The sequence below is a fragment of the Neovison vison genome, chromosome 4 (assembly GCF_020171115.1).
Source record: "Neovison vison isolate M4711 chromosome 4, ASM_NN_V1, whole genome shotgun sequence".
Classification (NCBI taxonomy): Eukaryota; Metazoa; Chordata; class Mammalia; order Carnivora; family Mustelidae; genus Neogale; species Neogale vison.
The window spans coordinates 145865702-145882089 of record NC_058094.1 but is presented as its reverse complement, the minus strand read 5'-3'; the positions used below and the strand labels follow the sequence as shown (position 1 = coordinate 145882089).

Genomic DNA, 16388 nt, shown 5'->3' with positions numbered 1-16388 from the left:
TAAGAAAGGGCCCAAGCGTCTCTCACTGCAGTGAAGCAGAGGTCTTTAGACAGTGGAGAGTTTTCATGTTGAAGTCAAAGCCAGAGCCTCTTGGTGTCGGGCAATGTGTTCCTTGTTTTCTTTCTTTCTTTCCTAGTCTTTTGGAGTAGAGCTGTCTGTGTATCACCTGGGGGACAAGTTCAGCTTGCAGGAATAGATTGCGCATTTCATGAAAAATTTCATCCTATCAGCAAAATGATCTGTGTTCCCAATAACTCAGAGAAGGGAAACCCTGATTTCTCTTCTTCTAGCCCATTTCCCAAAAACCACCCTTCTTGACTATTATTTTGTTTAATTTCAGAGCCAAGATTAACACCCCTCTTCCAGGAGGAAGACAACCACCAGAGGCTACTGATGGGGCTGGTAAGTTTTCTGTGGGCCATTCAGGTGCTGAGAAACCACAGGATCCAAGAAAAGGGAAAGGACTAGATTGTGCTTCTTGGGCTGACCTTATTTTTCACTCATTCTTTTAACCCATTAGCTGTTACCAGCCGCTGTAGGCCCTGTGTGCTCAGTGGTAGACAACACAGATACGATTTCTGCTCTTTTAGAATTTAGTGTAGGGGCGCCTGGGTGGCTCAGTGTGTTAAGCCACTGCCTTCGGCTCAGGTCATGATCTCAGGGTCCTGAGATCGAGTCCCCCATCGGGCTCTCTGCTCAGCAGGGAGCCTGCTTCCCTCTCTCTCTCTCTCTGCCTGCCTCTCCATCTACTTGTGATTTCTCTCTGTCAAATAAATAAATAAATAATCTTTAAAAAAATAAAATTTAGTGTAGTGGGGAAGACATATATAAATCAGTCACTGCCCAAAATATAGAATTACAAAACATCATAAGGAAATGTACAGCACTGAGTGTTTAAAACAAGGAAAGAACAATGTCTCCGTGGCATTTGTATTTGGGGTTTAAAATACAACAGAATAAAGTATCCTTTCTCAGGAACTCCTACTACTAGAAAGACCAAAGACAGAGAAAGCAAAATAAATGAATGGAAGAGCCGAATTAGTAAATAAATCCAAAATCTATTTTTTTAAAACTGATTAAAGAGACATCTGAAAAGTCTAATAAAATATCTTTAATCCTATGCAGGCTTAGGAATGGGATAATCTATTACCTTAACTATGGAAGGTTTCAAGTGTGAGAAAAACATGTGTAAATGCATATTTACAGAGTTGAAAATTCTAGTTAAAGTTTTCTTGATAAATAGAAATACCAAACTTGACCCAAGAAGAAATAAAAATCCTAGACAACACAATAACCCTAAAATAATTTGAAAAAAATTGTCAGAGATTATCTCCAGGTGCATCTGAGTGGCTCAGTCAGTTAAGTGTCCAACTCTTGATTTGGGTTCAGGTCACGTTCTCAGTGTCCTGAGGTTAAGCCCCATGTTGGGCTCCACACTGAGCACAAAGCCTGCTTAAGAGTGTTTCTCCCCCTCCCTCCTCTGACTCCCACATACATGCACTCACTCTCTCTCTTAAAAAAAAAAAAAAAAAAAAAAAAAAAAAAAGAAAGAGATAATCTTCCAAAAAGGCACCAAATTATTTAATGAGTTAGTTCTTTCAAACTTATAAGGATCAGATCATACCCACCCTATGTAAATTATTTTTGAAAAAAAGATGGGAAAATTTTCAATCACCTTAAAAGGCTAGCATAACCCTAAAACCAAAATCTAACAATGACTTTTACTTTCAGTTATGAACATAGATACCATAAGCTCAATTAAAATATTTTCCAGTGGTCCATTTGAAAAATACAACATGGCCAAGTGGCCTTTTTTTTTTTTTTTAAAGAAGGCTTATCATTAGCCAATGTATTAATGTAGTTCATCATATCAAAGAGGGGAAAAAATGATCATCTCTATAGGCGCTAGAAATTGATAAAAGTAAAATTCCACTTCTGGAATACACCAAATCAATAAGACAAAAAATATCCTAATACTGATAGCTGACATATTTTAAATCAAATGTTGGAGTCATTCCTATTAATATCAGAAAGAAGCGGGATGCCTGGGTGGCATAGTTAGTTGAATGTCCAACTCTTGATTTCGGCTTGGGTCATGATCTCCGGGTCATGGGTTCAAGCTCCCTGTCAAGCTCTGTGCTGCGCATGGAGCCTACTTAATATTCTCTTTCTCCCTCTCCCCCACTCCTGCCCCATCCAGGCTCTTTCTCTCTCTCTCTCTCAAAAAACAAAGAAAGAAATTACGGATTCTTGCTATTTTCACTAAAAATTTTCATTGTTCTGGAAATTCCATACAGTGCAATAAGAAACAAAAGTAAAAGAAGATGCTATGATTGTCTAATGCAAGAAGCAAGATAATCACCAGGGGAAATGGAAAATACTAAGGAACAAGTTAATAAGCTGGTGATTCTAAATACATTTTCTTTTTTATTAGGATTAACCAGTTAGAAAAGTTAGTGAAAAACATTATTCCATTTCCAAATCCTTAGCATCTAGGTTTAATAAAATTATAACCCAAAACTCTGACAGTTGACCAGGTAACTCACTTGACAAAAAGGACTAGAACTGACACTACCAGATAGCTAAGTGTGTTATTGATCTACAATAATTGAAACAATATGGTGCTTGTACAAAATAGACAGGAGACTCTAGTTTAAATTTGTATCTTTAGTGTAGGATAAAATTAAGCATTTAAAAATCACTGGAAAGAAATACTTTTTAGTCTATCAATGGCTGCCTATCTGGAAAAGATAATTAGAGTCCTCCTATCCCAAATAGCAACCCCTTATACCATAAACCAGCAGAAATACCAGATAGATTAAGGAATCTAATATAAAAAAATTAATGTGTGTGTGTGTTTGCCTATCCAATTGTCAAAGTTTAAAAATTGCACTAGCAAAGTTCAGCATATGGGGAATTGGGCAGCCTTATACAATGCAGCTGGAAACCAGTATACCCATTAGCATATCCACTGCGAAGTGTCTCAAATGTTCAGTACATGACCCAACAAGTTCCATTTCTAGGAAGTTGGCTTAAGAAAATAATTGGGGATACGGCAAACAAATCATGTATAAGGGATTTTTTTTAGTGGTATTCACAATAGTATAAGAAGTATCCCATATGTTTAAGAGGAGAATAAATAGTTCAATTCTAGTTGTTTCATAAAATTGAATACCGTGCAGCCATTACAACCAGCATGGTAAAGAATATTCAACGACATAAACTATTACATGAAATAAAGGGCAAATTAGAAAACATTGGCATGCGTGTGCACACTGGAGAAAAGGAAAATAAAAAATCCAAAATGTTAACACAGATGATAGGATTATGGGTGATTTAAACTTTCATTTTTATGGTTGTCATGGAAAAATGGAAAAGCACAAAAAAGCATGCAATAATCTTTTTTAAAAATTTAAAAATTTTAAGCCTAGTTAATTAACAAATGGCCCAGAATGCCATGGGCTAAGTTTTGCTCAGGGTCTCATATATGTATGTATACATATAGCAGATATGTAAATCTGCTAACATAGTAGATATGTGCAGGTATGGTGTTAATTGTACAATTCTCGTGGTGTTTATTGGTGCAAAGATCTTTAATGAGGAGGACCTCCAGCTGAGAAGAACATTTAGGCAAAAGAGAGGGAAAAAAAGGAGGAGGAGACATGAAAGCAAAAGGCCGGGAGTGCTGGATGCTCCACTGCACTGATTGGTGAGCTCCAAGAAAGATGAGAATAGAGTAGATACACAAGTCCGTTTAGAGGTGATAGAATCAATAATTTCATTACTTTTGCATGTCAGGGGCTGTGCTGAAAGTCTAGAGGGAGGTACCTGATGCATTTCATTTTTACTCCTGCCCCTGTCCTTCCAAATGCCCCAAAGCATGCCACTCCCCCCTACACCTCCCCAGCACCCTGCAGCCCCCCACCCCCACCCCGCATCAACACAGTCACTCCATGATTGCAGTTGTTCCTGTAAGTTCTCCAGGTCTGGGACCAGTAGACTTCAACCCTTTGGTAGATCCTGGAGCCCTTGACATCTAAGTTAGTGGCTTCCCTCAGCTTCTTCGGAGAATTCTCATCACAGCTGGGAATCTGACTCTTGGCTGCTCGCTAGGCTCTGGTGACTCGTCATGTCCCTGATTTATGCCCATTAAAGTAACACTGTGGGTTGTGCATTTCCGCCAGTGGGATCTTCTGGTCCAGGATTTTTCGTGTTGGTAAAGAGTGTTAATGATTGGATCTAGTTTCAACCAGTAGCATGTGTGAGTGGGTAGGTTGTGACTTATCTAATCCATGTCCTGTTTTCAGATGGTGTCTGAGCTAAAAGACCATCTTTTGAGACACCTACAGGGTATAGAAAAGAAGAAAACTGAACAGATGGTTCTGGACTACGTTTCAAAACTGGTTGGTTTTGCTTTTTCTCTTCCCTGCCGCCCCCAGTCTCCCAGTATGTAGCTCCCAGTTTGTGGTTCAGGGTATTTTTCAGATTAGACTTTTGCAGATTTTCTGTCCTCACACTGGTATATTTGGTATGCTGTAGATTGAGAAAAGGGAAAAAAGAACAACAACAACAAAAAAAAACCAAGGAGGACTTGGTTATGAAAGTGGTTTTTTACACTCGCTTCAAACAGGAATCGAGGAATTTATGAATTCACTTTATGAATGTGGCTTTGCTCTTCCCCATGGTGGAATTAACTTGCTTCTTTGTCCTTTGATAGCCAAACTATTTAACATGTCTACCTATCATCTTTCTGTTGACCTTAAATTTCACCTTCCATAGTATTAAGGATTTATGTTCAAGCAACATCCTTCTGTGTACCTAATCACATAGAAGTTTTAACAGTCTGTGTTAACAACCGCTGGAACCAGTAGGACCAGAAGCAGAAGAGATGTAGCCTTAGAAAACTCAGTACTCCTCACTTTCTGACAGTCATGGACTGCAGCCAAACCTGCCTGCTCCTTCCCAGCAGCAAACAGCCGTGTCTTGCAGTCCCCTTAGCAGGGTGGCCGGTGGGGCTTTCTGAAACGAATGGAGGAAGTTGCTGCAGACCCAGACTGCATTGCTTCCAAGTCATCTTACCCGACTTCACCCGAAGAGACACTGAGAATCTGTGTCATTGAGAGTATACTGTTTTTATCTGTGCCCATTTGGAGATCCTTTCTGATTGGTGCCCTGTCCTTAGCCTCCACAGGCAAGGCATGGGGTTCAGGGCAGGCAACAGCCCCCTTGGAGACTGCTCTGTTGCTGACAGACTAGTCAAAGGTCTGACCTCGACTTGAGGTCTGTCATCCTCCACGGTCATCGCTCAGAACCTCTGTCCTGCTCTGTGTCTCCTTTCTTCTCACTGTCAGCTGTTGGCCTTTGTCATGTAACAGGCCTAGAGTAAATCCAGTTGTGCTTGACCTTCACGGAGGGCAGAGGGCCTGTTACCAGGGCTGGGAAAGCTCAGCAGGGGCACGGCCTGCGTAGACAGAAGGGGCTCTGTTAGAATCTGGTGCACATTTTCACTCTTTCCATTTTGGATTCCAGTGCCTCAGCACTGACTGAAGAAAGGCTGGTTCTGTGTCCCGGCCCAGGCTAAACGCCAGCTGCCCTGAACATGCCTGTCAGGCCTGCGGAGGGCTCCCTGTGGAGACCCCCGAGGGAGAGGGTATGGGGAAAGGGTAAGAGACTGTCTTTATCTTCCAGCTGGATCTCATTTGCCAAATCCTGGAAACCAGCTGGAGGAAACACCATCTTCACCCCCAGCTTCTCTACTGGTGCGTATTTCCCCCTCTCTCTGATCAAGGTGTGTAAAGCCAACTCTAATTGCTGCCTGTTTTGGCAAAGCTTTTTTGGAACCTAACAATTGAAAGCACTTGCCAGCAGCCCTGACCCTGTCTGTCTTGGTTCTGCACTCAGCATTTAAAGATTTTATTTACTTATTTGACAGAGAGAAATCACAAGTAGGCAGAGAGGCAGGCAGAGAGAGAGAGAGGGAAGCAGGCTCCCTGCTGAGCAGAGAGCCCGATGCGGGACTCCATCCCAGGACCCTGAGATCATGACTTGAGCCGAAGGCAGCGGCTCAACCCACTGAGCCACCCAGGTGCCCTGCACTCAGCATTTAAAGGAATGGCCCTGTGGCTTCACCCACCCTCTTTCCCAGGGATATGGTTGATGAGGACCTAGGGGTGTGTGAGCTCAGGATCTCCAGGAAGGGGAATTGGAGTTAAAGCAACTGATTGTTTATGTGCCTGCTGTCTGGTTAGATTCTAGGCATGAGGCTTTCAACAGGGCCTAGTCGTTCAGAGTTAGCAGGAAGTCTGTCTCTCTGTGGTACTCAGAGCCACTGCTCAGACCAGTGGAAATTTAGGGATGAAGCCCTCGGCTCATGGCAGCTCTTTTGTTTTACCCAGCAGCAGGCAGGCCAGTGCTGCTGAATTTACAGTCTTTCACCTCATGACCAGGATTCTGGAAGCTACTAGGACTTTGTTTTTACCTCTGCCTCCTGGTAAGTCTTGGCTCTTTTGTCCTTTGTTGTAATACATTTGTTCTTTCTTCTTCCGTGGTCACCAGACTTTGGCACCTTACGCATTTAAGGATGAGACCTTCTGTTTCTGAGAACTTGTGTGTCTGGGGTCACTGTGAGAGAAGGGCCTGATGTTGGTCTCTGCAGACCAGATCTCCCCCACAGTAAATTCTACTGTGGCTCGTCACTGACTTGAGGGAACCGGAGCTGGTCCCCACGTACTCACTAGGATACTTTGAATCAGCAGAGCTGATGAAAGATCTTTCTCTGGTGTCTGCAGGCTTAGTTTATCTGATTGAGAAAGTTAACACTCAGAAGGAAGTGGGTCTGGCTGGGTGTCAGAAAATGCTTGGAAGCTAAAAATCGCCCTTGAGATTTTGAAACAGGACCAAGTCAGGCCTCAAAACACCCTTGGCACGTGTGTATGTGGTCATGCATTTGATCAGTCATTTGTTCTTTCAATAAACAACCATTTGTTGATTTTTTTTATTACATTCCATGTGCCATGCTAGAAATTAGAGCAGTTACAAAAATTAACAGAAGTTTATTGGGAACATGTATTCATTATAAGAAAGAAATAAGCTCCTATCTGCCATGTGTTCATTACATATATGTTCTGGTGAGTGTTAAGCTTTATGATAGCTGTGTCTATATAATGTTTATCAGCCAGTTTAATTTATTTATTCATATGCAGCTATTACATCATATATCAGTAATTCATTCCTTTACTCATTGGTTTTAAGTCAATAGGTAGATGGTTCCCATTTTGTAGCAATAAGTACTTTACATAAATAAACACATTCAATTTTCCTAACAGTCCTAAATGATAGGAGCTTAAATTGAACCACATTAAATTGTCAATATCCAACCAGTTTTTGAACAACAACAAAAAAGGCACTTTCATGTGGGTTCCACTTAATATTATTCCCATTTTATAGATGGTGAAACTGAGGCACAGAAAGTTACATAACTTGCCTAAAAGTCACATGGTGATTAAGTAACAGAAGCAGTATTCAAATCCAGAAGTCTGGCTCCAAAATCTGTGCTTTTAACGACTGTTCTGTGGTGCCTCTTGAATTTTATATTCCATTTGAAATAGTTGATGCCGAAACATTGACTATTTCTGGGCCCAGAAATCCCATAGCTCATCTCTACTTGTCTGCATTTGTGATACGTCCGACTCAGTTTGGAGCCCTGCATGCTTTCTCTGTCCAAATACCTTATCTTATAAGATACACTGGTAGTGGAGTTTCAAGGAGTTTCTTTGGATTTTATCAGATTCTGACAGTGACCATTCACGAGGAGAATTGATGACTTTTAATTATCCCAATAGAATAGGAAATTCAAGTTGGCTCTAGGAAGAGTAAAGGAGTTCATGAAAACTATATTAAGACTTTCTGGCTTCAACCATTAAGTATTTGTCATTAACACAAAAGAGTTGGTAGAGGATTAGACTGACACTTCAGATTTGTTCACCATGGATGCTCAAGCCAAATTTGTAAATAAATGAAGTGACTTACTGGGGGCAATTTTATACCCGGGAGACCATAAAACTTTACTTTCTAGGGAGCATCACATTTCCATCTAGGGAGGGAAAACGTGGAAAAATGTTATCCATAGTGATTGAGAATTATTATGAATAGACTTAATGGTTTGTTTCCATGAGTCAAGTATCTCTCTCCTTTTCTCTTAAATGTTGGTTTCCCTCATGTGACATGGAGAGTGACCCTGGGTCACATGGGTGTGCACATGTGTGGGTAAATACAGGGTCTTCTTTTGTGTACTTGCGTATGTGTGCTTGCTTTCCAATCCTGCTGGGCTAGTGAAAACTGAGTTCCAAGTGTTGGAAATTTATAACCCAATTGGTTAAAGAATAAAGGGATGGAGGACTTTGACAGGGAGTCATGGTTCAGAGATGGAGCATTTGTAGTTTAAATGGGACCTGTGTTTCCCTCACTGGCTCTTGGAGGCCAGCGGCTCTGGAGGATGAGGACTAGATTTGGCTGGAAAAGGTCTGTTTTGGAACTGATGCCTACTTTTAGCCAGTTTGCTCTGTTGCCCAGAGCTGACACGCAGAGGAAGCTAAGAGTGGACTGTTAGATGTGGGGCTGTGCCCCAGGGAACGAGGAGGAAGGGTCATCAGGGATCTTCAGGACATGGAAGCAGGCTGAAGGAGGAATTTCGAGTCCAGGAAACCTATAGGAACCTTCAATAAACTTCTTCAGAACGAATTTCATAACTTTTTTTAATCTTGGGAAGAAAGTCCAAATCCATTTGAAAAATCTCATGTTGTTGATGAGTGAGTAAAATCCATTTTTTGTTTTTCCGATTCAGGGAAGCCAGCAGAGTCATTTTGTCAGCCCCTTAACATCTGCTTGTGGGCAGAGTCTGCACTTTATCTGACCCTTGATGTGACCAGGACTTAGGACTCAGTCCCTCACTGATCATGATTCATGTGCTCAGGGAGAGAACACTCCATGACTGCTCTGAATTCAAGTTCCTGTTCTTTGGGCATCGCTTCTTAGTCATGTCAGCTCCTAAGATTAGGCTGTGATCCTTTGTTTTCCCTACCCACGCCCCATCTGTTCCTGAGTGTGGACGTGTTGCCACGTGCTTCTTTTTTTTAAAAGATTTTATTTATTTATTTGACAGAGATCACAAGTAGGAAGAGAGGCAGGCAGAGAGAGAGGAGGAAGCAGGCTCCCTGCTGAGCAGAGAGCCGGATGCGGGACTCGATCCCAGGACCCTGAGATCATGACCTGAGCCAAAGGCAGCGGCTTAACCCACTGAGCCACCCAGGTGCCCCTTGCCACGTGTTTCTGAGCCCTTCCTTCCTCCTTCACCGTCTGTGCCCTTGTTACCTCTGGTGCAGGTTCACACACTGACCTCCCAGCACGTAATCTCACGTACCGCCCGTAGCAAACTGTTGGTACTGGTACTGGTACCCAGTCCATTCCTTGTCTGTTGCCATTTTAATATTCTGAGAGTAAAACTCAAATCCTTTTTCCGTCCTGCTTAGAAACCTTCAGTGTCCCTCCCCAAAGTCTACTAAATAAATTCCTTGCTGTCGTTCAGCATTCAATCCCTGTCATGTATGCTCAGAGCACTCTATGCTTTTGCCTTCATAGAACTGGCCATTTTTAAAAAAAGATTTTATTTATTTTGAGAGACAGAGGGAGAGAGGGTGTGCATGTGTACATGAACTGGGGGAGGGGTTGAGAGAGAGAGAGAGAGAGAGAATCTCAAACAGACTTCCCTGTGAGCCTGGAACCTAAGATGGGGCTCGATCCCACGAACCTGAGATCATGACCTGAGCCAAAACCAGGAGTCAGATGCTTAGCTGACTGAGCCACCCAGCCAGGCCAAATGGGTCACATTTTTAATACTGTGTATTTCTGTGATTTATTTGATTGTCTTTCCATCAAACTGGAAGGTGGATAGGAGCAGCTTTGGGATCTGTTTTTTTCATTATTGTATACCCAGCTCCTTGTTGAGTGTCTGGAAGGGCTTTGTTAAATAATTTCCAACCTTACCGCCTACCATTCCTCTCATACACTTGATTCCATCTCAGCTGGGTCTTTCAGTACTTTCTGAACATGCCCCATACTTTCACAGCTTTCAGCCTCTGTTCATCTTGCTGCATCAATGCAGCTACCAGTTCTTGGGGCAGGAAATTGTCATGGGTAAGAGTGTTGCCTAAAGTCCCATAACCTGCACTCAGATATAGCAACTTACTAATGATACGATCCTGGACAACTTTCTTAGCTCCTGTGAATCCTGGTTTCCCCCGTGATAAAATGGGAATCGAGTGGTTCCCACCTCTTGGTGTTGAATAAGGATCGAGTTGGCCGGTGCATAGATGGAAGTCCTCAGGATGGGTTTGTTACTGGTCATTGTTGTTCTCTCACACGCCAGGCTCTTCATAGACCTTGTGCTAGTTCTCCAGGTAGCCATGTGGGAAATGTGTACTAGTGGCTCCATTCCAGGGATGAAGAAATGGAGTCTCACAAAGGCTACTTACCTGTAGTTAGTAAGCAACACAGCAGGACTCTGGTCCAGGTCTGCTCATGCAGGTGACTCTTCCTACTGTCTCTTCTTTGTATATTCTCTGGCCTCATCTCCATGCCCAGGAATTGCATTTACCCTTCCAAGCTCCCCTCATGTGTGCTCTCTTTTCCAAGGTGGCTTTTCTGATTCTCTCCTGGACTGGCATCTTCTTCTCCCATGGATGTCATTTTTATTGCTTATTATTAATACTGTGTTCAGAACACTCCATTTCTGAGCATTTGAGTAGCCCTCCCCATGAGACTTGGGTTTAGGGGCATTGCCTTCTTCTCTGTTGAATTCCTATAGATTTGCTCTCTGACCATACTATTAATTTTTTTTTTTTTTATTAAGTTCAAGCAGACCTCAAAAGCCCTTCTTCAGGGCATACACAGGGGTTGGGCATACAGACTGTCCCCTACTGGTTTAAAATTTCTGTGTCAACAAGGTGGTCCCCATGTGTCAGCCTTTTAGCCTGGGCACCTGGAGTTTGAAGCTCTTCTGTTAATTGTTCTCTTTTGCCATCTTACTGCAGAACTGCAAGCCTATTAAGCTGTAAAATGGTTTTTCCTCACCCAGGTCTTGGACTCTTTTTGTCCTTTTGCCTAAGAAGGGACACACATGCTTGCTGGGAACTCATATCTACTCAGCACAATCCTTAGTCATGATAACACGAAGCAGGGGACTTGGACCTGTCTCCAAGCAGCATGTGTTAGACTCTAGGTGCCAAGGCACTGGGTTAAGGGCTTTCTTAACGTCATTGAGTTCTCTCCCTCTAGAAGGCTGGAGGTGCTGACTGACCCTGTTTACCCTCCCGATCTCTCGTGTAGGTTTCCACACTCTGCATACGATGCTTGGCGTCCACTGCCTCCCCTTGCATAACCTGCTGCATTACTTTGATAATGGGGTGTTGCTTCTCACTGAAACAGCTGTCACGAGGCTCATGAAAGGTAAGAGGCTCCGAGTTCACCACAGAGCCCACCCCACTCTGAGCCCCACTAGGGCTGGCTCCGTGGTGTGCCACCCATTGGTCACACAGGGCCCTGCTGCGTGCAGGGCCATCTGTGCTCGGTTTCATGCTCGGCATTAAATCTTGAAATCCTTAATATTGAAACAAGGGGATCCTCATTTGCCTTTTGCCATCTGCAAATGAGGCAGCTTGTCCTGCTGAATACAGTTCATTTCCCGTAACCAGACTTTGGGCTAATTTAAAGCGCCTTAGGCCTTCAAGAGGCCCCAAAGGGCTTCTCAAGCCCCACACGGCTATTACATTCCTTCTCCGTACACGAGGGCACTTAAGGATAGGAGACTCTGAAGCCTTCTCAAGAAAATGTCATGAAATGGCTTACTTTCCGCTGATTAACTCTGTCATCTCAGACTTAGACTGAAGTGCAAGGGAAATGGAGAGAGGCAGTGGTCTTACGAACCTGAACTTGAAGGTCTCTAGTGTAATCCCTTGCTGAAATTCTTCATTGTGGTGTTTTGGAGATGAGTTTTGCTAATAAATGTTCAAGTATTTGCTGTTTCCCGAGGTGTCTTCTGTTTTTAGCTAGTAAAATTGTTTTGTGAGCAGCAGCTTGTTACAGAACATGCTCCATGCCAAGTAGGAACTGCTTCATTAAGAGACAGCCCTTGTACTGAGAGACCCAAACCAAAATTTTCAAGATATTGTTAGAATTGGCTTGAAAATCCAGGGTGGGGATGTGTGTGTTATCAGAATGAACCACTGAAGTATTATTAGCTTGCTCAGATGATTAAAATGGAGATTTGCTTTATTTGCCAATCTAACTTTTTTGTAGATCTGGACAATTCAGAGAAAAATGAAAAACTAAAATTCAGCATCATTGTGCGGCTTCCCCCGGTAATCCTGAATTATGTTTTATTCTCTCCATAAGCCTTGGTATGAACCTCCTTCAGTTTCTTCCTGCAAAGGGAGCATTCATTTGTTTTGGGCTAAAGTCAATTGAACTGCTTCACTCTTCAGTCCTTTCCAAGAAATCCCATCCTTCTCCACCCCTGCCGCACCGACTAAGTGCTTGTTCCTCTGGCTTTGTACTGCCTGGCACAGCCTGCCTGAAACATTTAGCCTCTTAGGAAACCACACTAATATTTATATCTGTGAGTCTGAGGGGAGGGAGAGGGGAAACATGTGCTTTTGGCATTTAAACTGATAAGAAATTTAAATACAGGTGAGGTCAGAAGGTTCTGGAACTGCATTTCCTCTCACTGCCATTTCTACCACAGCAGGAAAACATTCCTAGGTTGAAGGAAGAACGAGAAACATGAGAGAAAGGGTTAGCCAGGCACTCCTTGTTTTTTAACGGGGGATATTAGCTCTCAGAGTCAGAAATACTGTGAAAATATGAAATTCCACAGCAAGGTCTTCAGAGCCTCAGACTCTGCAAACTTCGTGACCCTGCGAGCCCAGGGCCAGCTCTCTGCTCTATTTACATACCTTGAACACTTGTATCTCTGGTACAATCCTCCCACGAAGGGATGTCTGCTGCCTTCGGGACTTAATCGTTTTCCTTTGTAACACCCTCTCCTCCTCACAGCTTAGTGAAGCAAAGGCAAGGATAGAAAACAAAGCACATTTTCCATGGCTAGGTCTCTCTGGGGAAAGTCTCTGAAATTTAGTTTGATCTCTACATTTGATTTTTTCTTTCGTTCCTTTTTTTGCCTCAAACTCTTAGGGAATTAAAATTTTCTGCGTAAACATTGGCGAGAACATGCCCCTTCCTGTCAAGACCTCACTTAGAGTTTGCAGGTACCCTATTTTGAAGAGTGGCAGATGAACTCCATTTCAAAAGAATTTGGCAACATCAGTGAATAAATGACTCTCTTCGGGGTTGAATTTAAGGGAGTATTTATTTAAAATTCAGAGGCACACCTCATAGGAGAGGGCTTTCTTCAAGGGTCATTAACCATAAAGGGCCTCTCCTGTAGACTAACCAGCTACTTGGAAGTAATCCTTCTTAAATTATAGGTAGCTATAAGGTACTTGTACTTGTACAGTACAAGTACATGTACTTGTATATTTTTGCATTCTTTTATTGTTGTTATTGACTTAATTTCTTTAGAGTAGTTTTAAGTTCACAGGATAATTAAATGCAAGGTCCAGAGAGTCCCCGTCCAGCCCACTGCCTCCACACGTGCAGAGCATCCCCTATGACCAACATCCCCCACCACCGCGGTCCCTGTGTTCCCACTGATGGACTTGCACTGACGCATCACCATCACCCTAAGTCCATAGTTAACAACAGGGTTCACTTTCAGTGTTGTTCATTCTGTGCATCTGGACAGACATATAATACAATGGGTCCATCATTTACGGTATCACACAGAGTAGTTTCAATGCCCTAAAAATCCCATGCTACATATTTTTCGATTTGCCTAATAGCTTATTGGTCAGAAGATCTGTCGCCTTTGGGATCATCCTATGAGTTCTAACATCATTTCCCGGAACCACGTGAGGGTACTGCTGCTGAACTATAAGAAACAGGTGAGTGTGCGAGCGAGCATGGCCCCACTAAGTGTTGTTGGATCCTATCGGCCCGTTTCAGTGTGTCTGCAGAGACAGCAACTGTAGTTCTTTGCCCTCTTTTTAAAGTTCGTGCTTGTTTTGGGAAATCAGCTAATAGCAGACGTGGTTTTCCTTGTAGCCCCGGAGTTCTATGATTGACAAATCGCCAGGCAGTGTGGAGTTCCTGCCCCTGAACTACTTCATAGAAATACTGGCAGATATAGAATCTTCCAATCGAGGTAACATCACTCACCTGCCCTCGGGCTTTCCTGCTTTTTCTCTTGACATGGCTGTCCCAATTCACTTGTGTGGACCCCTTTCTTTCTGGACTACCCCTTGCTTCTAAGTAGTCCTGCTGCAGCTGGTTTTAATTAGTAGCATACAATTTCATTCCCAGAGTAAATTGCCAAAAGAATTTGCTTTTAAAAGGGTTTAACAGGTTTCAAAACCCATTCGGTTGGTGCGAATGATCTTTCTTGGGGCCTGAGGTAGAATGAATTTTAAGAACACATTTTCAGAGTAATGTGTTTTACTAAAATATAAAATAATTACGATTTTAATGAGCCGCAGGCACATGTGATTCTAGAAGTTCCATGGCTACATAGTAACTCTTTTCCCCTTACTTTTCCAGCTCTGTTAGCTTTTGAAGGACATGACAATGTGGATGCAAAATTTGTGGAGGAAGCAGCTCTAAAACACACCACGATGCTCTTAGGCTTATAAAAAAGAACATGCAGTTGTATCTGCTTCCGATGTTTCAGTCTTGCTCATTAGCTTGACTTCCGTCAAGAGTCCTTTACCAATATTTACAATTGGTAACCCAAATCAGAATACATTGTTAAGCCATCTGAATTTCAGTCTGGTACTCATTCAGGCAGAACTAAACTACTAAACCTCACCCTGGCTTTCAAAAGCAGATAAGCCATCAAGTGGACAGGGGTGACAGAACGGTCTGAGAAGCATGACATGTCCTCAGGGCTGACTTCCGGCTTATCTTCCTAGTGGCTTATCTTCCTAATGACTTCATAGGCCCAAAGCGACTTTGTACTCACTTTTGCACTCTGAAATAAAATATGCTTTAAAAAATGTAGGGGACAGTGCTTAGAAGAACAAAACTAGATGCGTCACTGAAGATAACACATGAGAAACAGAAAAATTCGTTACGGAAGGACTGTATTTGGAAAGAGGATACTTTTCAAAGAACTGAACTGGGAACTGGGGACTTGGACTGGGTCAAAACTGGCTATGTCCAGTAATGGGTAATTTGTCCCATACAGCAGTGTGTACATAACGGCCCGAAGAGTAGGATTTGTCTTTGTGATGGAACTGTGCTGTAATATGTTAAAGTTTTTTTGTATTTATAAAAGTTTGATTTAGTAATATCTTGACATTAAAAAAAAAACAAAAAACACTGAAGGTTTTGGCCTGACTCTCATTTTTTGAACATAGCCCTTTTATTCCAGCCAGGAATCATGAGCCCACAAGCATGTTCTGTCTCTGAGGCCCCCAAGGACACCTAACTAGTTCTCCCCCTTTTCTTTTTTCTTCCCCCTCTCTTTTATAGTGCTTCATTCTGACCCATAATGGTGGTCGCTTGCCTGACTCAGCCCGTGCCCTTTGCTTTTCTCTCTTCACAGTTTCTCACGGGGAACTTGCGGAATTACCATGATTCTGAATATCACGAGGTAGTACAGTCATTCAACCTCTCTTCCAAAAAACATACTTGTGTCCCCAAAATTGCCCTCTCCTACAGAATTTCCCTTTTTGGTCAGATATGTAGTCGTCACAGAGTCTCAAAATATCAGAGCCCTGTCAGCATGTTAGACTCTCTTCTCTTTAGAAGATCATTATTTTTCACCCCCTACCCTTTCATACTTGTGTGGTTGCGCTGTCTTTCTGAAGTCCCTGTTGTCCAACTTATATTGAAACTGGTCCTGTCGTTCTTCTGCTCACGGCCATTTGTTTACAGGATAAGACCCAAACTCCTCCCCATGCAGGGCTTCCTAAATCCCACCCTGACATGGTTCCCCCAACAGCCCGGGCAGTTCGCTGGGCCTTGAACAGCCTTTATCTTCTTACTTCTGAGCCTGGCTCAGGCTATTTCCCCCACCTGGAAGTCCCTCCCCACTTACTGAAATCTTATATATGTTTAAGGGCCAGATAAACCGGTCCATCAGTCTGTGACTCCCCACCGTGCCGGCACACGGTGGCCCCTTCTGTGTGCACCAGTAGTACAGGCTGTAATACTTAAACATTCATCCCTTTCTGTTAAAAAATTATATTTCCATTCTTACATCATTCCTATAGGTCTAT

General features: G+C 42.8%; 1 protein-coding gene across 3 annotated transcripts in view; it reads left to right on the top strand.

Moving 5' to 3' along the window:
- LOC122904745 (gamma-secretase activating protein) overlaps positions 1-15486 on the top strand; it is an 83792-nt gene extending 68306 nt beyond the window's left edge. For 2 of the 3 annotated variants that reach the window (XM_044245884.1, XM_044245882.1), the window contains 9 exons: positions 341-402; positions 4308-4403; positions 5689-5759; positions 6396-6490; positions 11383-11502; positions 12352-12413; positions 13953-14054; positions 14215-14314; positions 14707-15486. In XM_044245884.1, the coding sequence (XP_044101819.1) occupies positions 341-402; positions 4308-4403; positions 5689-5759; positions 6396-6490; positions 11383-11502; positions 12352-12413; positions 13953-14054; positions 14215-14314; positions 14707-14798 (800 nt within the window). In that variant the 3' untranslated portion in view covers positions 14799-15486. The remainder of the gene's footprint in view (positions 1-340; positions 403-4307; positions 4404-5688; positions 5760-6395; positions 6491-11382; positions 11503-12351; positions 12414-13952; positions 14055-14214; positions 14315-14706) is intronic. The other variant, XM_044245883.1, reaches the window with a different exon arrangement.
- The last annotated feature ends 902 nt before the right edge of the window (positions 15487-16388 follow it).